This window comes from Aricia agestis, chromosome 4 (genome assembly GCF_905147365.1).
Source record: "Aricia agestis chromosome 4, ilAriAges1.1, whole genome shotgun sequence".
NCBI lineage: Eukaryota > Metazoa > Arthropoda > Insecta > Lepidoptera > Lycaenidae > Aricia > Aricia agestis.
The window spans coordinates 17283483-17308818 of record NC_056409.1 but is presented as its reverse complement, the minus strand read 5'-3'; the positions used below and the strand labels follow the sequence as shown (position 1 = coordinate 17308818).

The following is a 25336-nucleotide window of genomic DNA, read 5'->3' as shown; positions in this document are numbered from 1 at the left end:
GACTAAAATAATATTATGTAGTTTTGCAGTACTAATTTTGTCGTATATCTTTGTAGTAATTAATTCTTACATTTTATCATGCAAAACTTAACCCTTCTTACCTAATTTCCTAACGCTTTTGTAGTTTAGATTTAAAGTTGTTTTAAGGTTAAAAGAAATTGTAAGTTATTGGAGCATATATTTTAATGGATGCCAAATTATTAATTCGCACAAAAATTACGTATGTTGGCTTTTCAAATTCTATTATTCTTATAAGAGATAATAATTATTGTCCGACTTTTAATTAATAAAGTAAAGAAAAAACAATTAAGTGAAATCTGTCACTAACCGCCGTACTCAGAGACATTTTATTACGATTAACCTTCGATTCAATGAAGAGTTTGACAGATAATGTATGGGGCTTATGTCAAAATTTTGAATTAATTACATTAAAAGTAATTAATGTTCCACTCTGAGTGCGGCAGTATATTACCTATGTAATTTTGATGAACATGAACTTCAGTCACAATTTTCTGACTTGTTCAAAAAACAATTTAAAAAGTTCTAATGTCAATATTTTGACGTTCATACTTTTTAAATTTAGTTTTAAAAAATTCAATAAGCAATGAAGTTCATGTTCCCCAAAGTTACATCATAAAGGGGCTGATTTTAACCACGCGCTAAAACAGTCGTGTAAGTCTGTATTTTCATAATATTCCATACATTATACTATTATAAAGACGCACATTTTTCTGGCAAAGGCTATTTAAGTTGTGCTTTGAACCAACAGCTCCTATGTTGTATAATTTATGGTAATTATTTTTTATGAACAAAGGCAAGACCTCACATATTATGAACACGACAGCGCGGCGGAGCGACGCAAGATAACAAGTCTTATGTTCGGGCCACACTAACGTCAAACGCCGTTAATTATCGCGATAATGCTAAAACTTGTTATAGCATTATCGCCTTTAATTAGTGGCATGTAAAGGCGATAATGCTATAACATGTTTTAGAATTAACGCGATAATTAACGGCGTTTCTCGTTAGTGTGGCCAGAGCATTATAGCAACCGTATGCCAGTTGACATCTTTCTTTGTACTACCGAGTACGCTTTTAATTTAACATTATAATTTTCGGCAAAAACAAGAAAGTAATTATCACACTTTTTATTAATTCAAAATCAAATAAGAAGAGTTTCAACAATATTCAAGTTACAGCCGCGTGTTTAAAATAATGACTGAAACGAGTCCATCAAGATCTGTTAAAAATAACTTTTTTTATTTGCTTTTGGAGTAATAAAAAGTGTGATAATTACTTTCTTGTTTTTTTTCCAAAAATTATAATGTTAAACTAAAAGCGTATTTGAAATGTATCGACATTATTAATTCTAATTAGGTCACAGACCACAGCACTACCGCATTCCTGAGCTCCGCGTTCAACTTGCGTGCTATCAGTAGATCCGCCATCTGCCTATAGAAATCAACTTCTCTGATAGTATATCAGGATATTACTGGGTGGATGAAGAGATGTCGAGTTATTAGTAATTTTAAGTTACCAATTTGCGGCACCATTTCGCAACTACATCGTTGCGCACGTTTCCTATTGGAAGTACCGGCTTTTTAGGTAGTAGCGGCGTACCTAATGAAGGCGTAATGCAATACGCATCTCATACACTGACCTCCTTGTATAATGGAGGTCGGTGATCTCATACAAATATTTTGCCGTGAAGCGTCACGTAGCGTCACTCCGCTGTCGCATAGTTCGTGCGGGAAACTAATAGAGTTTTTTCTGAAACTGTTAACATATTTAAAAAACTTTATCTTGCTTAATATTAATAAAATAACGTTATTCCAAGTAATATTGCTGAATAAGCATTTAGAAACATTTACGACCTTGGTTTGTGTAAATTGTATTTTTAGAACCATGAGGGCCAATTAATTGTTTTTCTTCTGTATGAAAAAGTCGGCTGAAAGTCGTAAGTTGGAAGATTAAAATTGGTTGGTATTCATGGTCCGTTATTATTAAGATAAAGATTTTAGTATTTATACTCCACTCGGGCTAACTTGTCGCTAGCGGTCATTGACTCCCTGTCAAAAACTTGTCATTTTCCATATAAACCGCGATTGACAATGAAGCAGTGATGCCAGATTGGGGGGAATCCCCCCAAATTTGGGGGTTTTTTTAGGTGATGGGGGGAAAATTGGGGGGAACAATTTTTTGGGGGGATTTTTGGAGGAAAAAATCTGGGAACAGACGGCGAAATCTAAGTACTATGGTCCCGTTTTTACCCTTAGGTTACGACTTACGGAACCATAAAAATGATCAAGGAGCTCGCGAAGATGCTGATTCTGTAAAGATTGGACGCTATTGCAGAAATAGTGTACATTCATCGTATCCATTTGTGAAATTCCCATTCATAATGAACAAAAAATTTCTTTTATAATTTGTGGGGGGATTTTTCTTGAAATCCCGAATTTTGGGGGGATTTCGGGGAACTCTTGGGGAGAAACCGAGTTGGCCGTCTGGCAACACTGCAATGAAGTGTCAGATATTGTCAATCGTGGTTTTATATGGAAAATGACAAGTTTTTGACAGGGAGTCAACGACCGCCAGCGACAAGTTAGCCCGAGTGGAGTTTAGTAACGTTTGTTATTGCGCAATTGTTTCTGCTCTGCACCACTAGTCCTATCGGTTATCAAAATATTATACTTAAATTTAAGTATTGTTTTGATAATGTATTATTTATGATACACATAAATAATACATTATCAAAACAAATAACGGGAAAGGTGTTAGGATTTATTATTGCATAGAAATAGCTGTTTAATTTATAATTTATTATGTATAGCTTGATGATTGATCTGGATAAATATAGTGGAAATTCAAATATTTTATGTTGTTATCATAAAAATCATATCAATAAGTGTATTTTTGATACTTATTACAATAAAACACATATCCTCGTGTATGTTACAATAATAGAAAACATGGCTTTTATTGTAAATAGTTATAAACATAAAAATATCATTGCGCGTAATGCCTTAAAATTCAAAGGCATTAAAGATGTATAGCTATAGTATGTTCGACTCTGATAGGCTACGTTAGCTCTATCTTGCCCCACTGTCCCATTCCTTCATTTTCCCCATTAACCAATATAGTGTTATTATTTTTCTCCTAGTCAACTGTTGTAGTAGCCAAAGAACGAACTGTAAACCTATTGTCTTAATTTGTGCATTGTTCATCTAGATTTATAATTTATAAGTAAATTATAAAAATAATAACATTGTATTAAAACTAATAAAACGATCTATAATAATCAAAAGTAATAAAACTATCTTACCCTAGTTAAAACTTGTGAATTTGTTTTATTTTTACCTCTGTACTAGCATAATCACTAACCCCCAAACAAAAATATCTATTATTATTCAAGCTCTCTACTGCAGTGCTCCCAAGGTGATAATGCGCAAAGAAAATTTCGTAATTTTTCAGCATTGGTCCTATTTCCCGAGCGTCGGAAGACGTCGCTGCAAGTGCAGTTTTAAACTTAACTAACATCACCGATCTCCATTGTATAATGGAGGTCAGTGACTAACATACAGCGAAAAACAGCGCTTTGCACTCCCCGTTGCTTGGACGTTATCATGGTACCCGCCGCCAGGGCCGTCTCTAGCCCATGTGGCGCCCGTGTGCAAATATTACCCCCCCCCCCAGCAAGCGCGCTGTCAAAATGTCAAGTACAGTTTTTCCGGCCGCATAAGGACCAGTGCCGGTCCTAGTAAAATGAAAAAGAAATAGGCCAAGTGCAAAGTAGGCTGCACGGCGCTCGGTGCGACCGCAAGGGCGCCGTCAAGAGTACATTTGTTTGTGATCTTGTGGTTTAGCAGTAAAACCGCGCTTACGCGCGGATGCATATACATCCAGTCTGACGTAAGCCGCGCGGCTCTCATTTTGGTGCCCATCTTGAGAAAAAATATAATCTTCATTTATGTATTTTAAGGTTCATTAATTCACGTTGAAAAATAAAGCTTAGGTATATAATTTATATTGCAAAAGACGCGCCTTGCTTTGCTGTAATGCGACAAATATAAGAAGAGCTCCAGATGTTACACAAAATGTATGCAAACTGGAGTTTTTTTACGTTGGTCGGCGCGGCAACCAGCCAACGCGGGCGCTCGCCGATTTGCGAGCGGCGCTCGGCGCCCCTAGGACCTCGGCGCCCGTGTGCAATGCACACCCTGCACCTAAGGGAAAGACTCTGCCCGCCGCGATGGCTTCCCGGTAAGTTTGACGGACCGGCGACCACCGGCTATATTATATTTACCTCTATTTCCTTTGGACAAGGTGCAGAATGCGAGTTTCATGGAAGAGGGTGTTTTCGTCCATGCGCATTATTAATTTGGGGGTATACGCCCGGGCGCGCACTAGCGGCCAAGCCGCGGCGGCCATCGAGATAGGTACCTTAGTATGAAACCGCCATAGACGACGCGCACCTGGCCGCAACGCGACCAGCGCTCAGCGGCCACACCATACTTTCGATGGCCGCCGCGGCTGGCCGCTAGTGCGCGCCCGGGCTACTTGCCTTTTGTCGGCACTAGATTTATACATTAATGGTCTAATGGAGGTCAGTGGATGCACCCAATAATCTCGATTTCACTTTTTGGTTGTTTCTCCGTCGTTGTACTATATGAGCAATAAGTAATAACATTTCTGGATATTTTCATTATGCAGCTTTTCTCTCATAAAGTCCATAGTTTTATAGCAAGCCGTGCGAGAGTAATCGGCCGGATGTTGGTTGGCCGTTGGTGTGCGCGCCTACCACCATATTAGCTCCGGCCTGCGTGCTACCACCCATAGACATAATATACGACAGTATATATTATGTCTATGCTACCACCAACCTGTTTACAGTTCGACAAGGCTGTTTATGAACGTGGCGAGAAAAGGAACTAACGCTTCTATCATACAAAAACGTCATTTTTCACAGTTCTCCTTTACCACGGCCAAAGTCTGCAGTATGCGGGGTCTACCGAGTACCGACTCGGTAATCGGTATACCGTATACGGTATAATAATTAACTAGCAATTTTACCGAGTAGAGTTTTTACCTTTGCTCGGTATTCGATGAAAATGACATTTTCTAAAAATGATTCCTAGCTACATCGATTTATCGTCCCCGAAACCCCCCATATATACTAAATTTCATGAAAGATTCCAATTTCCAAAATTATATATACAGGGTGTAACAAAAACAAGTGATAATACTTTAGGGTGTGTACGTGTTCCCTGTAGAGATTTCACTGTGAAAGTAGCAGCGCTGAATGACCAAAATCTTTTTTTCACTTTTGTATGGGTAAGGGCCCGAGCGTCACGAGTTTCCCCATACAAAAGTGAAAAAAATTTTTGGTCTTTCAGCGCTGCTACTTTCACAGTGAACTCTCTACAGGGAACACGTACACACCCTAAATTATTAGCACTTGTTTTTGTTACACCCTGTATATACAGGGTATACCAAAAATAAGTGATAATACTTTAGGGTGTGTACGTGTTCCTTGTTGAGAGTTCACTATGAAAGTAGCAGCGCTGAAAGACCAAAAAATTTTTTTACTTTTGTATGGGGAAACTCGTGACGCTCGGGCCCTTGCCCATACAAAAGTGAAAAATAAAATTCGTCTTTCAGAGCTGCTACTTTCACAGTAAACTCTCTACAAGGAACACGTACACACCCTAAAGTATTATATATATATATATATATACAGGGTGTAACAAAAATAAGTGATAATACTTTAGGGTGTGTACGTGTTCCTTATAGAGAGTTCACTGTGAAAGTAGCAGCGCTGAAAGACTACATTTTTTTTTCACTTTTGTATGAGGAAACTCGTGACGTTCGGGCGCTTGCCCATATAAAAGTGAAAAAAATTGTTGGTCTTTCAGCGCTGCTACTTTCACAGTGAACTCTCTATAAGGAACACGTACACACCCTAAAGTATTATCACTTGTTTTTGTTACACTCTGTATATATATATATAGCTCGTTTAAAGATCGAAATAAGAAGCCTATTCGCACTTGGCCACTTGGCAAAATTATAAAGTATACTTTACTAAAAAAGACGGTGAAGAAGAATCTATCAAAAATATTTACAAAACATTCGCAACAACTTATTTTCGTGCGATTTGCTCTCCGTGAGTAATTTGTATGATTCCGATTTCTGAGGTTCTTTGAGTTCAGAGATTTTAAAGTAGAAGAAAATTCATTCGAAATTTGGGAAAAGACTTCGAATCTCGAAGTGTTTAGTTTTGTAAAAAGTTACAGACACAAAAATGGATGAGTTGAGATCGTTTTTCAACAATCCAACTCCATCTTCTTCGCAATTAGTACGTCTTCGGGCACCAGTTACTGGTGGACATCGTGTATCAAAGGACGATCATATAAATGACTTGAATAGACCAGAAGAAGATCGTCACTCGGTTACTGTTAGTGGCACCGACTATGCACGAGAAGTTAGAGAACGGGAAACAGCCATGTATTTGAGGGTATGTCCTAAATTACCTTTATAGATGTATATAAGAGACAAAATGTATTAATTAAGTAAATATACAAACAATCCATACCGTACATACTTATTGGATGCTTGTTTTCTTGTAGAATGAAAAGGAGCGAGAGAAGTTTGAAAGCATGTCAGGGGGTTTGGACTCAATGGAATATTTGACCTCAATAGGATCATCAACTCTTAATGTTGAAAAGTTAACAGAAGAAGCCATGACAAGTGTTTACAAGAAGTATTCTTTTCAAAGAAAGGAGGATACAAAAAATCTGGCAATTCATAGCTGTCAGGAAAGTGTAAGTGATAAAAATACATTTTATCCACTGGCTAGTCAATCACACACATTAAAGATCTTTGTAAATAGGCCCATTCACGACAGGACTGCACGGCAGTCCTGCCGTGAATGGGCCTCTTAACATTGCCTCAATTTATTACATAACTTTGAAGATTTTTCTTTGTATTTTAACTTTCCTTAGCTGCCATTACTAAATCATTACTTACTTTACATTATAACTTGCCTTGCAGATTTTAGATAGGATAAATTCATTCCCTGTTGTGATCATCGAGGGCCCCACAGGATGTGGTAAAACTACACAAGTACCCCAGTGGATTCTTGATGACGCTTACAACAACCGAAAACACTGCAAAATAGTAGTAACACAACCTAGAAAGATTGCTGCTATATCTATTGCTAGGAGAGTTGCTCAAGAACGAGGATGGGATGTTGGTGGTCTTGTGGGATATCAGGTCGGTCTCGAAAATAAAACAACCACAGATACTAGGATTAGCTATGTTACCACTGGAGTCTTGCTACAAAAACTTGGTAAGTGGCCTATTTTCATAAGTAAATAAAAAATAAACAATGTATAACATTCTTGTATGTATTTTTACAGTTGCTGCTAAAACAATGAATGAATACACTCACATCATACTCGACGAGGTTCACGAAAGAGGCCAAGAGATGGACTTCCTCTTGCTTGTTGTGAAAAAATTGTTGTACACAGTATCTCCAGCAGTCAAGGTGGTACTCATGTCGGCCACCTTTGACCGAAAGTCATTTGCAGATTACTTCCTCATTCCGACCCCTGCTGGGTTACAGAAATCCTCATGTTTTAAAGTTACAAATGAAAAATCAATATTTAGTGTAAAAACATTCTATTTGAACCATCTAAACAAGTTTGGTTCGGTAAGTTTCTGTTCAATCTACACTAATGTGTTATTACTATAACCATTTGGATAAAATTTATGGAATTTTTGTAGACTCTACAACAAGCGATGCGAACTGATGGGGAGGCTTTCATCAACCCAGAAATGTATCATTTGGTTGTAAAGCTGATAAATGCTTTTGAACAGATTGACTTACAAGAGGAGTACAAAGATAGATCTGAGGCGGACTTGCCTTCTGTCCTTATTTTCTTACCTGGTATTCATGAGATTGAGGAGTTATATAACTGCTTAACTGACACCAGTTTAAGGTACTTGATCTACATAAATTAATCTTGCCTTACAGACACAATTTTTAGGTCCTTACTTTAAATATAAATCAATTAAACCAAAGCTTGGATTTTCAGTCACAGGATGTACTGTAATTTATCTCTAGATACATTTAATGACCCTACTTTTATGTTCCTATTTGTTATTTTTCTTTTCCGACTTCCAAAAAGGTGAGGTTACATGTTTGGGTGTGGATAATTTTTTTCTAAACCATTATCCTCATCTACAGGACTCGTCTGGTCGACGCCACGTGTGCGAGCTACAAGTGGTGGGTGCTGCCCCTCCACTCCACCATCACGGCAGACGAGCAAGTCCGCGTGTTCCAACGCGCAGCGCCCGGACACCGCAAGATCATCCTGTCCACCAACATAGCTGAGAGCTCCATCACAGTGCCCGACATCAAATATGGTAGGTTGATGGCGGTGATATAAAGACGATGCAATTCTTTGTGCTGAGTATCTCGCTTATTGTTGGCTCTATGTAATTGATTGTACCATTGGTTCTTGGTGGAAATGCATGTTGAACACTAATAAAACAATATTTGCGTGCACTTTTTTCACTATATTAAGAAATTATTAACAAATTACACGATTTCGAAACCGGTCGCGTAATTTGTTAATAATTTCTTAATATAGTGGAAAAAGTGCACGCAAATATTGTTTTATTAGTATTGTTGGCTCGGCTCTTTGACACTTTATAAAATAAAGGAAGATGTCTTTCACAACCTAGCATATTTAATTTACATTTCACAGAGCTCTTTAAAATTAAATGCACTGTTACATTATGTCTCTCATTTAATAGTAAAGTAATGTATTTATTTACAGTGATAGACTTCTGCCTAATGAAGGTGCTAGTGGCTGACCAGAACACTAACTTCACTTCGCTGCAGCTGGCATGGGCGTCCAAGACGAACTGTGAGCAGCGCTCAGGCCGAGCAGGCCGAGTGCGAGACGGCCGCGTCTACAGACTCGTCACCGATAAGTTCTATGTCAGTAGCAATTTTGATTATACCTATTATGATAAACTTATAGGCATAGCTAACGAGACATAAAATATGTTGATTACATTTAATTTTAAAGTAGCAAATTGTAATTGATGTTTCCTGAAAGTCATACATTGCTGATAAAAAAAATTACACAATGTTTTGTTCTTGTTGATATATTGAAAAAGAAGCTTGTTAGACACGCATTATCTGTTTAGGGCTTGTTATAATTAAGGGACAGCTGTTAAATTAACAACATACCTTGTAATGCCTTAGTATACTGATACTGTTTTACAAAATCTGGTTGTCGGCTTTTTTTGCTAATACCTTCGTATCTTCAAATGACAGGATAACCTACCGCAAGAATGTGCGCCGGAGATAGTGCGGTGTCCGCTGGAGCGGCTAACTCTTCTGGCCAAGATGCTGGATATGGGGGAGCCGAGCGATATCCTCGCGTTGGCAATGGACCCCCCCGACTTGTCTAACATACACCGCACTATACTCGTCTTGAAAGAGGTAACCTATTTTTTTAAGCCTATGCTTTCCCACAGCTCCCAGGGTTTTCCGTAGTGCTAGCTTCTGCACCAGCGTTGGCCATCCTGGCTGGTATGCCTTCAGTTTGTCTGTTGTAAATCCAAAAACTACCGTACTTACCTAACTCAGTTTCGCCTTCATACACCGGGAAAGTAAATTAATTGCGCTTTGAAAGCTTAGATCCTCAAAAAAAGTACTGGAAGTAATTTCTAGTAAAATCTAGAAATGATTTCTGGTAATCTAAGAAGTTCACATTAAAATTATTCCTTTTCCTAGATGGGTGCCTTAAAGAAGACAGTCGATGGGGAGTGGAGTAACACGGACGGGGACATCACATACCTGGGACGAATGATGGCGAAGCTGCCCATTGACGTACGAGCCTCCAAGCTCATAATGCTCGGATACATCTATGGGTGCTTGGAAGAGAGTGTTATCATGGGTAAATACTGTGCATTTTTAATTTAGGTTTACATTAAACTATTTCTATTGGATATTGATCTAGACATCTTGTTAATGGATGCTGTCTATGTCTAATATTTTGGAGATACCACTTGATAGACTAGGACAGTAAACAGTAAATAAAATACATTTTGCTGTGTACCTTAGAGGTTATGTTTTTGTTACTTCTTGTTAAAAATTAGCAATAAAGGTTTGAAAAATATTGCAAATAACATATTTTGTATTTTCTCAGCTGCTGCGATGTCGGTAAAAAGTGTTTTCAGCAGTCCCTTCAAAGAAAGACTGAATGCCTACAATTCAAAACTAACCTGGGCGGACGGTTCCACGAGTGACTGCATTGCCCTGCTCAATGTATACAAGGTGCGTTAGAGATTATTATGTGAACAAAATCAATAGCTTCAATACATTTTTTTTGCTAGTATAATAATTATATAAAGATTAATTATTATAGCACATCGATAAGTGTGCTCACTATATTATGGTACTAGACGTGGCCACCCAACTTCTTTGTTACTCTATCCGCTATCGGAACCGTGCATTTTCTGGGATGAAAACTATCCTTTGTGCTTTATCTCAAAAATAAATCAAGTCGTAAATACAATATTTTAATAAAATCGGTTTACGTCCCCAGGTGTGGAGTCACCTCCGTCGTCAGCAGCACTTCAAGCAGCACAGCACGGAGGCACAGTGGGCGCGGCGATTCTACGTGCAGCTGCGCGCCCTACACGAGCTGCATGACCTAGTGCGCGAGCTGCACAGCCGCATCTCTCGAGACGGTATCGACGCCACAGCTTACCCCACGCCATGGTCCAAGCACGAGCTGCCGCTTGTACTCAAGGTAAATTATATTTACTGCATGATTTTATACAATAACCAATACCCCGTTGCACTGAAAACAATATTAGCGCCGGTAACGTAATTTTTTTTCTTGGTTTTTTATTTCATGTGCGTTAATGACACAATATCAATTTTGTATTGTATTCAATCTTAATTAAGAATTCGTCTCGTCTTACGGCTTTATAATTGATTAATTATTATCAGTGGCGTAGCTACTGAAGGGCATGTGCGCCGGGGCCCCTAATTTAAAATTACTGATCCTCTATAAGGTGTAGATGTTATCATATAGTTGTTAATTTTTTCTAAGGTATCTTTCAGATAAAGTAAATTAGATTTTATTTACCGGTTTGACATATACTCATATCTCATTTCATACGCAGGTGATCCTGGCGGGTGCGTTCTACCCGCAGTACTTCGTGCAGGGCGGCTCGGACGGTGAGCGGGAGCGGGTGGCGGTGCGTACGCTCGGCGGGCTCGACCCGCGCCGCTCCGTGTACCTGGCCGGCCTGCCCGACTACCAGCCCGCACGCCTCTACGCGCCGCTCGTACGCAAGCTGGTGCTCAAACTGCTGGGAGACGATTCGAGAGTCACAGTGGATAATAACAGCAGGTTTGAACTTATATAACTATAAATAACGAAGTTTAAATTCGAATTAAAATTTCTGAAATTTCAATTTTTGGACACTTTTCTAAAAGCACTAGTCAAAATCTTGAGGCGAGGCACAAAACATTTCATGGTTTTAACCGTAAATAAATGCAACCATAATATTATGTTTCGCTGAAGTAACGTGTAGGTTACTTCAGCGAAACATAATATTATTTTTATCTAATTAACCAAAGTCTGTGTTTAACCTAAGATTTTTGTATATTTCTTAAACAGAAAGATCTACGTGACCTTCGAAGACTCCAAACAAGACACAAGTTTAGATAAAAACAAAAGTGGTGTAAGTGGAACTTACTAAATCTTACTAAGTACATAAATATTATGTATAATTATTAATTATTCACAAGGGATAATTATTTTCATATTATGCTTATTTTACAGGATCCGACCATCCCTGGACAAGTAGTGTTGCCAGTGTACAAAGCTATCAAAGCTCGCCAACTGAGAATCGATTTTAGAATTCCTTTGCTACCGTAAGTTTTACTCTAATACTCTGGCTTTGTCTGGCTGTGTTTCAATATACACGATCAAAAATAATATTTAAATTTCGAACTGTTATGAAAATGTAACTTTTTACAGTGTAAAGGAAGCAAACGAATTGGCGGAGTCTTTAGATGAGGAATACGTAAGCCAAGTGAAGGAGCATTTGGTGCCTCGCCTACCTGACATAGATGAAACTTATATTCCACTGAAGATATCTCATGTAGGTTTACATTATTACTTATACTAATATTGTTAAATTTTAAGCTGAAAATCTAAATGCATTTATCCAAAGTTGTATAAAAGATTACACCAAAAGTATGTTGTTATTTTGACTTAGAGGTTGGGATTATTGGGATATATTATATTTATTAATTAGAATGATGCAAACCAAGACATAACAGTCAATGACTACAAAATAGAATATGTCAAAAACTATACTTACCTTGGACAGATAATTTCCTTCAAGGACCAAATGACTAAAGAAATAGAAAAACGAATAGCACATGGTTGGAACAAATTTTGGTCACTAAAAGAGATTCTTAAAAGCAAAGACCTAAGCTTGCATATAAAAAGCAAGACTTTTAATACATGTGTCCTGCTCTGTCTAATTTATGGCTCTGAAACATGGTTCCTTTCCAAAACGCATAGAGAAAAACTAGCAAAATGCCAGAGAACCATGGAGTGCAGCTGATGGGGTGCAAACTGCAAGACCGACAGCTTAGCCTAACAATCAGGATGAAAACTAAAGTAGTCGACATCTTAAGACGAATAGATATGCTAAAATGGAGATGGGCAGGTCACACTGTACGATTCAAAGAAAGTAAATGGAGTCAGAGAGTCATTATGTGGTATCCAAGAGATGGTAAAAGGACAAGAGGTCGACCCGCCATGAGATGGGAAGACAAAATTAAACTTACTGCTGGACCCTACTGGACAAGAGTAGCACAGGATAGAAAATACTGGAAAGAGCTGGAGGAGGCCTTGCCAACAGGCACACCGAATTAAGAGACTATATTATATAACAAGAAAATCCTTATAACACTGCAAAACAGATAATTCGGAAAAAAAGGCTAAATAATAATAATAATTAGAATGATAATAGAAATTACTTTGTCTAATTTACAGCTGCCTAATATAATGTTTATTATTTCCTTACAGTATGTCGACGTTGACACGTTCTGGGCGCAATACGACTTCGAGGCAACAGCAATGGAGTTGCAAATGATCGAAAACACCCTCAACTCTCATAGGCTGCTTGCCGTGACGCAGACTTTGGAGGCGGGCGACTTGATAGCGGCGCCGTACGCTGACGCCAATGGCACCAAAATGTACCGCGCTAGAATCACCAAAATATTGCCCAGGGATATGCTCGAGGTAATATCGTGAAGAGTCCTCCGGTTTTGAGTACTAACGAACTTAATTTAAAATGTCAATGTCATGGTGGAGAAAACCGGTGTAAAGCTTATACTGTAAAACACAGTCTAACTGACGGAAAGCATAATTTACTTGCCACAAAATGTATTTGTTGAGTCATTTTTCTTTTTATGTATGACTTGTTAATTCATCAAGCCCCAAGCGGCCACATCCGGCCGCGATAACAATATATTAGCTATTGTGTCTCGTTTTTCCGATCGAAGGGTGTGTGTTTTGTGTGCATTAAATTGTAAATACAATAAAAAATAAATGTATAAAAAGTGTCACTCTTAAGCTGCGCGTCCACTGGATCGGAATCGGAGCGTACGGAGCGTCGTCATTTACGAAATGCCGATGGGGTGCGTCCACTGCATTCGGATTCCGCAACGGAAATTTAGTTATTATTAGTCTGTCATAGCCTGCGTGCATTTGCATTATGGAGGATAGTGACGAGGATATTCTTGTAATTAGTTGTATTTTATCAGAAGAGGAAAACAGAAATAAGAGGAAACCAAAGATATGGGTTTGGTTTGGGTGGGTTCATAATATAAACTCAAAAAGATTGATTTTCGGAGAATTTCATACGTTATATCCTGATTTATTAGAAGATGAAAAAATATTTTTTGGGTACATTCATATGAGTCGAAAAAATTTTTTGAACTTCACTATATTCTACCTACAACCTCTACAATCTCAGTTGGTTATGATAATATTGTAAAATTCTTCATATTTTTGCACTAAAGTACTTAATTAAAATGTCGTCATTCATCGCGAATAAGTATTTACGTATAGCCGTCGTGTCGTCGCAAACACGTCAGTACTTAAAACCTTTGCAATCCGAATGTCGCGTTCACTGCGGATGACGCCATCGGCATAAATTCCGGTCTGAGGCGCAGAAATGCCGATCCAGTGCACGCAGTACCATACAAATCAATACAAAGCAACAAATCCGTACGCTCCGATTCCGATCCAGTGCACGCGCAGCTTTAAGAGGACTCCACACCGCCGTTTTTCCATACAAACGCTGTCTTCTGTTTCCTCCCTGGATAATGCCGGTAGAGTTATGATTTTTTTCCTGAATATCTATGGCCACTATTAGCATGTCCCTATGTTTTCCTTTTTTTCATAATTTTATTTAAAAAAAGATAAGAACGTCCAAAAACCCAAAAAAATGGCAAGATTTTTATCTGTGTTCAAACACCCAGAAAACAAAACTGGCTAAAATATACAAAAAAAAATTAAACATAGGAACACAGCTCAAGCCTTGCTTTAATTTTTAATGAAAAAAGTACTTAAATCGGTTAAGTTTTGGAGAAGGAAACAGCGGACAACGAATCGAAGATTTTCTATTCTTTTATTAGAAATTTTGTCGTGTTGTCTCTATCGCGCTCTGCAGTGGGAGACTTGAGATTGGTGAGACAGCAATACATTTTCAAATACCTATTTTCAATTTCTCTCGCCCCTGGTGTATCCTCTTAAGTACCAAAGAAAGAGTGCAGGACGTACGCCTGTATACAGTACGAAAGCAAATGCATAGCATACATATCGTTTCTTTGATTTATTAAAATAGTCACTGTCATAACAATTGTAAAGCAAAATGGAGTAAAAAAACTACCCACTTACGTAGTCACATACGTTATTTATTTCACTGCATAGTAACAGCAACTATTTATTATATTGTCATGTATGTTCGTTTTGAGGTATTTGTCATTTGGTTTTTGTATGATGTCTGAAGTAAATGAATAAATAATATAAATAAATGAAAATAACTAATGATAACCAGGTGTTGTACGTGGACTACGGAGGGGCGGGGCGTGTGGGCGTGTGCAGCGCGCGCTCGTTACCGCCTCCGCTCCGCACGATACCGCCGCAGGCCATGCGGTGCGCGCTGGCGGGCGTGGCCCCGGCGCCGCTGGCCAATCCCGTGCCTGGACGCCGGTACACGTTAGCTGCCTGCCGAACGTTTGCCGAACTCGTCGCGCGCCCTGGTCTACACGCCAAGGTTAGTTACATTCACAGAACACAAAAAAAGAAGAAATATGATAGAGTGCTTTTTGTACGTGAGCCGATGTCTGGGTGTGTGTATAATGTAAATTATATTATATTATTTGACGTGGGAGAGCCACGCTTTGGCACGAATGGGCCGGCTCGACCGGAGAAATACCACGGGCTCACCGAATACCGACGTGAAACATCGCTTGCGCTGTGTTTCGCCGAGTGAGTGAGTTTACTGGAGGCCCAATCCCCCTATTCCTTTTCTTACCCTCCCCTATTACCCTATTCCCTCTTAAAAGGCCGGCAACGCACCTGCAGCTCTTCTGATGCTGCGAGTGTCTATGGGCGACGGAAGTTGCTTTCCAACAGGTGACCCGTTTGCTCGTTTGCCCCTTATTTCATAAAAAAATATACACGTAGTACATAATATGAATCTCGTGAGCGTCTGATTGGTTCAAACACTACTTTGCCGTGTAGTAATATGTTTTTTTGGTTGTATGCGATCCGTGCCACGCCCCTTTAACATATTTTTTGTTTCCTAAATCTTTTCTTGGATATCAAATTGGATAATTTTTTTCAAACAGTCATTATAAGCTTCAGTATTTTTTGTTCTTGTATTTTTGTTACATTGGAAAGGCGCTTGTATAAGGCTCAATTTACACCGCTGCGGATCGGAACGGAATGGGAGCGTCAATTTCGCCTCATGCGAGCGAATTGGTTCTGGATATTTCTCGAGAATTTCGCGGAAGACGCGCGTCCAATTTTTTGACTCGTATATTTAATTTCGTGTATTACACTGTTGACATAAAGTTCATTGTTTTAAGTACAATTTCGTTGCAAAAAGTCGCTTCCATTCCATTCCGCGCCGGTATTAAATTGATCCTAACGATTATATTATGTGGTGGTTAGTAATAGAATTTTCAACATTGCAGATTTATTCGGTGGCGCACGGCGTAGTCACCGTTGAGTTGTTAGCCGATAACTCCAAGATAAACGTTAACCAGAAGTTATTGGAGAAAGGTTTCGCTGTGGCCTGCGAAGAGAGCTACGATTCCAAGGTATGAATGGATTGTTTATTTCTACAAAATGCGTATCTTAATCATGTCTACTTTTAAAAAAGCTTGTCAATTTATTTTTCATAAAGCTATATTATGAAGTGCCTAAAGAGGTTTTTATTTCTACAAAAAGTATGTCTCAATCATAGACATAATATATTATATTATGTCTATGGTCTCAATCGTGTCTACTTTATAAAATTAAGCTTGTCAATTTTTTATGCTGATCTACAAAAACGTATTGACGAATATTCTTGCCTTTCGCAGCTGAATCATGACTTGAGGCAGATCGCTGACAACTTGACTCTGAAACAAAAGAGCGGCTACAACAGGGAGCAAATAGAACAAGCCTATAACGACACGCGTGACGTCAAGATGCCTAATTTCAAGGACTGCATTTCTGACGTCTGCCTTAGAGGACCTCATAGGTGATTTGTTTAGTGTAAATAAATTGTGATTTTGTGAACTGACGTTTGTTGCAGTAGGATAGTACTTAAGCTCGCGTTGCAGAGCGACAATATTATTAAATATAACAAAAATATGTATAAAAATTTAAAATTCATGTTTTTTCTCTATGCTCTTTAAATCTCTCTGGACTGGCTGGTTGTAACTTTAATATGGTTAAAAGTTGTTCGAAATTCAGATGCGGTGGGGCAAGAATAATCTTAGAGCTCTGACTGACCGGCTTACGGATATATGCATACAACATAACTGAATTACACTTTTTTATACGAGATTTTTGCTTTAAATAATGTCTATAGTAGTGCAACGCAAGGTTAACTAAGGTTTTGGTTCTTAAATGTCTCGCAGTCCCCTCGAGACGACTCTTCGCAACGTGATGTACGCGAGCCGCGAGAAGCAGGTGCACGTGGAGTGGAACTCCGTCAACTCCGTGCTGCTCGACACCGAGCCGCAGGAGCTATATGAAAGGTATTGAATATTTCTGATGCGTTATATCATTGCTTTCTGTCGTCAACGAGATTTTTGTTATTGTGAGAAAGGTAAAATTTAAGATGATAGGGTGAGCATGACTAGTGATTGGACAGTTCTAGTCATTGGACAGAGCACAAAAACACAATATTTACTAAGGTTGCTTTAAAAACTACCTGTTTGTCTTTAAAATCAGGCGTTCTTTTACTTTAAAAACAAGCAATTTTTAAAGCAACATTAATAAATATTGTGTTTTTGTGCTTTTTCCAATGACTGGTACTGTCCAATCTACTAGTCATTTACCCTAGTACACTACACTTAATGTTTTGCCAAAGTTTGGTAATGGTTACTGTAATAATGTAGTGGTACTAACGTAGTGATAGAGTTGAAAAATAATGTTACTAAAGCAACAAATCGAAGTAAATTAAGACTTTATGAAATGGAGGATATAAAAAATAAATAAATTTCTGAACGCACACATGATGTCTTCAGAAAAAAATAAAGTTGTGGCTTAAAAGTCTCAACAACCAGGCCATAAGCTCCAAAAAAAAAAAATAGTTGTTACACTATTTGACAGGATTGGACAACAAATGTTTGACATGTAATAAACAAATCAGCATCTATTGAAATGATTAAGTTCATTCGAGATCATATGATTCAAGATCATTACACATATCGAGTTTTCATTATTTTTAAGATGTATTCTGCTATTCGGGACGGAAATAAATCCAACAAATCAAAAAACATGGCAATCGGTCCAGCCGTTCTCGAGTTATAAGTGTTGTAACAAACACGACTTTCTTTTATATATATAATAAAGAATAAAGATAAGATATAAGATAAGATAAGATAAGATAAGATAAGATAAGATAAGATAAGATAAGATAAGATAAGATAAGATAAGATAAGATAAGATAAGATAAGATAAGATAAGATAAGATAAGATAAGATAAGATAAGATAAGATAAGATAAGATAAGATAAGATAAGATAAGATAAGATAAGATAAGATAAACAGAGTAGCGGGTGGAACTTTTTAATATTTTTGTCGTGTCCAGGTTGCTGGTAGCGGGCGAGGTGGGTCAGCACGAGGGCAGCAACAAGCTGAACCTGCGCCACACCACCATGATGCCCAACATCCGCGGCCTGCCCGCCATCATCGCTCTACTGTTTTGCCCGAGGTGATTTTTTTAAAATCATTTATAGAAATTGAATCGCTATTTTCATCAGTTTTGCACTAATTTTACAGTATAATTAACTCTTTATTTTTATTATAAATTTTAATGGGATGATCTACAAAGAAAATAGGATGGCTATTTTCACGAAAATTGTACGGTGCCTGCGCGGTAAACTCATTTCGATACAAAAAAGTCGCTGGCAATATCTAGTTGTACATGTTGCCCGTGTAAGCGCTTATACGGGCAACAATTGCGGCAATAATTGCCCGGCGACAAGAATGGACCGATCTGGAGCAGTATGGAGCAATATGGAGCAATTTCAATAAACTGAGGCAATTATTTCGGCGATAATGAATATCATGATAGCGACGTATTAGACAGAATTAAAAAAAAAAACTGCCTCTTCTCAGTGCGGAGCTGCGTCGCGGCGCGGGCGGGACGCGGTACGTGAGCGTGTTGTGCGGGCTCGGCAGCGCCGGCGGCCGCCCGCTCTTCCCCGAACACGACCTGCTCGTCAACATCGACGCTGATATGAGCGTTGAAGATATCGGCAATGTGTGTACAGGGGATCTATTTCTATTTTTTTTTTATAAAATAATTAAACGCAAGCGAACAACGGTTCACCTGATGGAAAGCAACTTCCGTCGCCCATGGACACTCGCAACTTCAGCAGAGGTGAGTTGCCGGCCTTTTAAGAGGGAATAGGGAAGGAGGGGAGTGTAGGGAAGGGAATCGTGTAGGGGATTGGGCCTCCGTAAACTCACTCACTCAGCGAAACACAGCGCAGGCGCTGTTTCAAGCCGGTTTTCTGTGAGCCCGTGGTAATTCTCCGGTCGAGCCGGCCCATTCGTGCCGAAGCAGGGCTCTTCCACGGTATCTTTAAGATCTATCGCTATTTCTATCTTACACGTCTTGTTGCTTGCTCCTCAACTGATCCGATTGGATAGTGAAAGCTACGAGAGATTTGTAGTCAGCTTAAAGCTTATAGTTTTTAATTCTTGATTATTTTTCATCAGCTTAATGATCATTTTACATACAAGGTGTAATATGAAGTCCGGTTCAATAAGTAATCACCACCCGAAACTATATTACCCCATAAAATATATTACAATCAAATGTTGCAGATAAACCATATAAGATATTTGATGGACTACATGATGTACTGCGGCGATGGACAAGACTTCCCCTCGGCGGACGACAAGTTCCGCTCCAACGTGCCCAAATACATTAGAGACGATCTTATGAAGTAAGTCATTCATATCATTGACTACCTCTGTGGCTCAGTGGTTGAGAGCGTGGTCAGTGCTCAAGCCCCGGGTCGTGGGTTCGAATCCCACCGACGGAACAAAAAGTTTGTTCCTGGGCTTATTAAATATGTATATCATATAATAAAAATCTTAAATATAATATTATGTATAATGTAAAAGTATTAAGTATATTTCCGTTGTCTGGTACCCGTAACACAAGTCCTTCAGGTACTTAGCACAGGGCCAGACTGACGTGGCATGAAGCGTCCATAGATATTATATTATATTGTTAAAAAACGGAGGAGGTTTCTCAATTCGTACATAATATGATTTTTTGTTCATTTGTGAACCGATTTTAATGATTATTTTTTTGTTAAAAAGAAAAATGATAATGTAAAATTGCTGTATTATCTAAATATTTATAATAATTTTGCATGCTTCAGAGCAGAGTGTTTGATACTGTATATATATAACTATAAGATCTTTGTAAACAACATTCTTTGCAAATAAATGATGATTAAATGATTGTTGGAAAGAGAACACTTCGCAGGTGGTCCTATGATAAGGACATACTATAAATATAAATTAAATATAATTGGTTATAAATTATAATTATTTTCGTGTCAGGTTGCTGACGAAGCGGCGCAAGCACCGCGAGCCGGAGTCAGTAGTGAACGAGTGGAAGTGGAACTCGGTACCGGAGCACGAGCTGCTCGAGATATCGGTGCCGGAGATGGCGGAGCGCGCAGTCGTGTACCCGCTGCACGCACCGCTCGACCTCTACCCCGTCAACATCGATCAGCTGCGCCAGCTCAAGCGCGACAACGACCAGCTCAAGGCGCTCGTGACCAGGTGGGTGCTGTGTATATATCGAGCTGCCGGAGATATCGGTGCCGGAGATGGCGGAGCGCGCAGTCGTGTACCCGCTGCACGCGCCGCTCGACCTCTACCCCGTCAATCCCGACCAGCTGCGCCAGCTCAAGCGCGACAACGACCAGCTCAAGGCGCTCGTGACCAGGTGGGTGCTGTGTATATATCGAGCTGCCGGAGATATCGGTGCCGGAGATGGCGGAGCGCGCAGTCGTGTACCCGCTGCACGCGCCGCTCGACCTCTACCCCGTCAATCCCGACCAGCTGCGCCAGCTCAAGCGCGACAACGACCAGCTCAAGGCGCTCGTGACCAGGTGGGTGCTGTGTATATATCGAGCTGCCGGAGATATCGGTGCCGGAGATGGCGGAGCGCGCAGTCGTGTACCCGCTGCACGCGCCGCTCGACCTCTACCCCGTCAATCCCGACCAGCTGCGCCAGCTCAATCGTGACAACGACCAGCTCAAGGTGCCGTGTCCAGGTGGGTGCTGTATACACCCACCTGGACACGAGCGCCTTGACAACTAAATAAGCAGTTCAAGGCACAAGTTTCCAGGTCATTTGATAGAACTGCCACTCAAATATAATATTATTTGTAAGTTGTAACTTATTTCTCCCACAGTTCGTTCAATCGCGGTGCTAATAATAATTCGTCTATTTTTGTGACTTTCACTCGCACACGATCATGTAGGATGTATGGACTTTCTGCCCATCCCATATGCCCGTCCCATAACCATAATGAGTTATCATTAGATGTCGGATTATATGCGCTATCATGAAAGAATACCAAAAAAGCAGTTTCGACAGAAATGAAATTATATTATGTCTAATGTTTCCGGTGTCTAGTGATCAATCATTAAAAGCTAGTTAATACATAATATGCTATAAGAGTGAGAATAAAATATAATAAAGAGAGAATGTGTTGCGTGCAGGACGCTGACCTCGAGCGGCGAGGTGTCGTGCAAGTTGTGCGGCACGCTGCCGATGCCGGCGCACGCCATGCGCATACACCTCTGCTCCAACGCGCACAAGGAGAAGGAGGAGGACCTAAGGACGGTAGACTCGTAATTTCCTATTTACGTTACGTCTCATGCTAATAAACATTTTAAGGCGCTTATCCTGTCATGTGTGTTGTCGCTCGCGCACGGATTCGCTCCGTGTGAAAGACATTTCGTAGATGTTTTTATTGTCATGCGGCCAGGAGCATTTTGTCACACGTATGTGAATCCGCGCGCGGGTGACAACACGCATGAAAGGAGAAGCTAAAAAGAAAGCCCTATATATAACGGATACACCATAAAATGTTTTGTCCCTCTCTGATAAATTGGAATGGCCAGATAAGAACAAAATATTATACATTGTATAATTTTTTACGTTATCAGTTTTTTTTTAATTTTATATACTTATTCTACGATTTTGTTGTTCACCCAATATGTCTTATTCAACAGGTCCCACCAATTCTATACAGTACATTAAGCAGTACTAAATTCAAAATTATAACATTTCCCATTTTTACACATGATATCGAACCGCTAGGCTGATAATGTGTCCAAATACCTAAGCAGTGTATTTGGTGGATTTCAAATTTGACTCCAAGGTTTATGTTATTTTATGTTAAGTGATAACTGATTCTCAATGTGATAAAGGCTCTTTCACACTGAAACGCCAACCTAATGATAAGTATAGTGGATCACCTAAACTTTTTTTTATATTATGTGATCCGACTAAAGATTTTTGTTATTGTTGCCATTAGATGTTAATCGTAAGTCTTGACATATTTTATGTTTTCTATGTTTACTCGTAAGTATTATTAAGTAAAATATCTAAAGTTTTAAGTTGAATATCCAAAGTTTTTGTTTATTTTTGTTCTCGTGACAAATTAAAATATGTGTTTTGTTTTAATCAAACTTTGTATCTAAAGTTTTCTTAAGTACCTTTATGGTAAAATAAATATAGTTTATAAATTCTTATTTCGGTTTTTCATTATAAATTTAATCGCTACCTGACCCATTAAAAATACTAGTTCTTTACTTACAAGGAATAGAGAATTAAAACATACCATAATATTATCATAAATTTTAAGTTACATAACAATAATTGTCTTAATCTTAATAATTGTCTTAAATAATTGTCAGAACCATTTTAACTGGTGACAACTTTCAAACTATTAGTTACATTGTTATACAAAATGTACTGTATGTTGTTTTCATTAAGGAGATCGCAGACGGCACACTTTTTGTGTGATCGAGTCTGCGGCGCACATACAGTCTGCATGGCCGCGCTATGCCGACTGTATGTGCGCCGCAGACTCGATCACACAAAAAGTGTGCCGTCTGCGATCTCCCTTATAATACTAAGTGCAAAAAAGTACATACCTACATTATACAGGGTGTAACCGTATAACAAAACTAAGTGATAATACTTTAAGCGGTGTATGTGTTTCTGAGATAGAGTTTACTGTGAAAGTAGCAGCGCTGAAAGAGCAATTTTTTTTTATTTGTATGGGCAAGCGCTCCAGCGACATGCATATTCTCAAATAAAAGTGAAAATAGAAGTTCCTCTTTCAGCGCTGCTATTATAACAGTGAACTCTGTCAGAAACACATACACCCCCTAAAGTAATAATATTTTGTTATACCTTAGGCTTATGCTAAGGAACATTTTTTTTTTTTCAAAAAACCTTGTATGGAAAAGGAGCGACCTGACCAAAGTATTGAGAAGAAAGAAATTAATGACAGATGATTGATGAAGTCTTTGAAAAATTTGTCTTTTTGAGAGTATTTACACTACATATCCAGGTAAAAGTTTATTGTTTTATTTTAATTCTTACTAAAAAAACAAACAATACCTCTCATGAAAAATATAGTCTGTCAAAAAAGTGAAGAAATTAAAAAGTGGCAACATCGTAGTGTCATCCCTTTCGAATCAATCTAAGAAGAAGGGATGACACTACAATGTTGCCACTTTATAATTTATTTACTTTTTTGACAGACTCATCATTAGTCTCCTAATGATAATATTATACCAAAGATCTCTATTATACTGTACTCGGCGAAACATGACGGTAGTGGTCATTGACTCCCTGTCAGAAACTTGTCATTTTCTATAAAAACCATAAAGTTAATATACCTAGCCACTGACCTCCATTATACAAGTACGCTGGACTTATGATACCCTTTGTAATGACAGCCATTTTTTGTGCCTATTTGAAGTGGAATCAGCGCCCCCAATGGGGGAAAGAGAACTAAATCTGACGTAAAAATGACGTTTGAAAAGTCGCCATATGGGCGCTGATAGCATTAGTGAGAGTACTTGGAACTAATACTAGTGATGACAACAATTACTGTTGTTATGGGTTGTGGTTACGTCAAATTCAGTTCTCTTCCCCCGCATTGGGGGCGCTGATTCCGCTTTAAATAGGCACAAAAAGCAGATGAGTTATGGATATCATAAGTCCAGCGTACTTGTATAATGGAGGTTAGTGTACCTTGCGGAAGCTAGGTATATTAACTTTATGATATAAACCGCGGCTTTGTATCATAAAGTTAATATACCTAGCGGAATAGAGAAACAAAGGCCTGAGCAAGTGAGATGTCACTATCAGCAACACTGCGTGGTAAAAAGAGACGTGATACATGACAGCAGCACTCTTTTCTTGACGTCCAGTCGGCACGTGCCGCACGTTGACAATTTAATCTCATAGAAATCATGTTCTATCATGCTTGTGTAAGTGTACACGTACACATAGTTTTACACAAAGATGAAACCAATTATGGTTACGTTTGACAGCTCGAAATTGTTGCTCTATTCCGCTAGGTATATTAACTTTATGCTTTGTATAGAAAATGACAAGTTTTTGACAGGGAGTCAATGACCGCTACCTCCATGTTTCACCGAGTACAGTATAGTTGCATTTAAATTGCATAATAATAATAATAATGACAACGCAGCTAAACACATTCACCAACTACTAGCCATTAAATACAAACTCATCGATTCACACACTCCATACTATAAATACAAACCTCAAAACGTTCTTGAAAATAGCAATGTAAGACTCTATTGGGATCGTGACATAGTCACTGACCGTACCATTCTCAGCAATAGACCAGACATAACACTAACAATTAAACCTGAAAAAACAACTTACTTGATAGATATCGCCGTTCCAAACACCAACAATCTAAAACAAAAACACAACGAAAAAATACAAAAATATATTCCACTCGCCGATGAAATTAAACAAATGTGGCACCAAGAGGCTGTAAAAATTATCCGCATCATCATTTCTTCTACTGGAGTAATACCGAAGACCCTCGCCGCATCTCTGAAAACTCTAGACCTTCATAAAAACACTTATATCCAAATGCAAAAATCTATCATCATCGATACATGCTCATTAGTTCGCCGTTTTCTAAACCCATCCTTATCTTTCCTTACACCCCAATCATAATACACCTTTATCATGAACCAGGTTACTTGGCTTATGCCCGTGCCTGAGTCATCTCCCCGGCAAGAAGCCGAGACTACTCTTCTTTTTCATAATAATAATAATAAAAATTCTTTGTTTGCACATTAAAACATAGCTCAATACAAATATTATAAAAATAAAGGACTTGCGCAAATTGGCGGTCTTACCGCTGCTAGCGGTTTCTTCCAGACAACCAACAGCTCAGA

General features: G+C 38.8%; 1 protein-coding gene across 2 annotated transcripts; it reads left to right on the top strand.

The window, feature by feature from the left end:
- Positions 1-6141: 6141 nt before the first annotated feature.
- Positions 6142-22530, top strand: LOC121726566 (probable ATP-dependent RNA helicase spindle-E). Of its 2 annotated transcripts, XM_042113972.1 has the most exons (26): positions 6142-6511; positions 6624-6818; positions 7048-7345; positions 7416-7708; positions 7783-7997; positions 8246-8424; positions 8841-9004; positions 9347-9514; positions 9809-9971; positions 10224-10351; positions 10623-10829; positions 11209-11438; positions 11709-11772; positions 11874-11965; positions 12072-12195; positions 13134-13349; positions 15172-15390; positions 16316-16441; positions 16706-16866; positions 17249-17368; positions 18426-18548; positions 18956-19100; positions 19670-19791; positions 20420-20510; positions 20677-20976; positions 21593-22530. In XM_042113972.1, the coding sequence occupies exons 1-26, from the start codon at positions 6299-6301 to the stop codon at positions 21755-21757; spliced, it is 4521 nt and encodes a 1506-aa protein (XP_041969906.1). In that variant the 5' UTR covers positions 6142-6298; the 3' UTR covers positions 21758-22530. The 2 variants fall into 2 exon arrangements, with proteins under 2 accessions (XP_041969906.1, XP_041969908.1); XM_042113974.1 differs by lacking the exon at positions 20677-20976 and having other exon boundaries at positions 20420-20644; positions 21593-22529.
- Positions 22531-25336: the final 2806 nt, after the last annotated feature.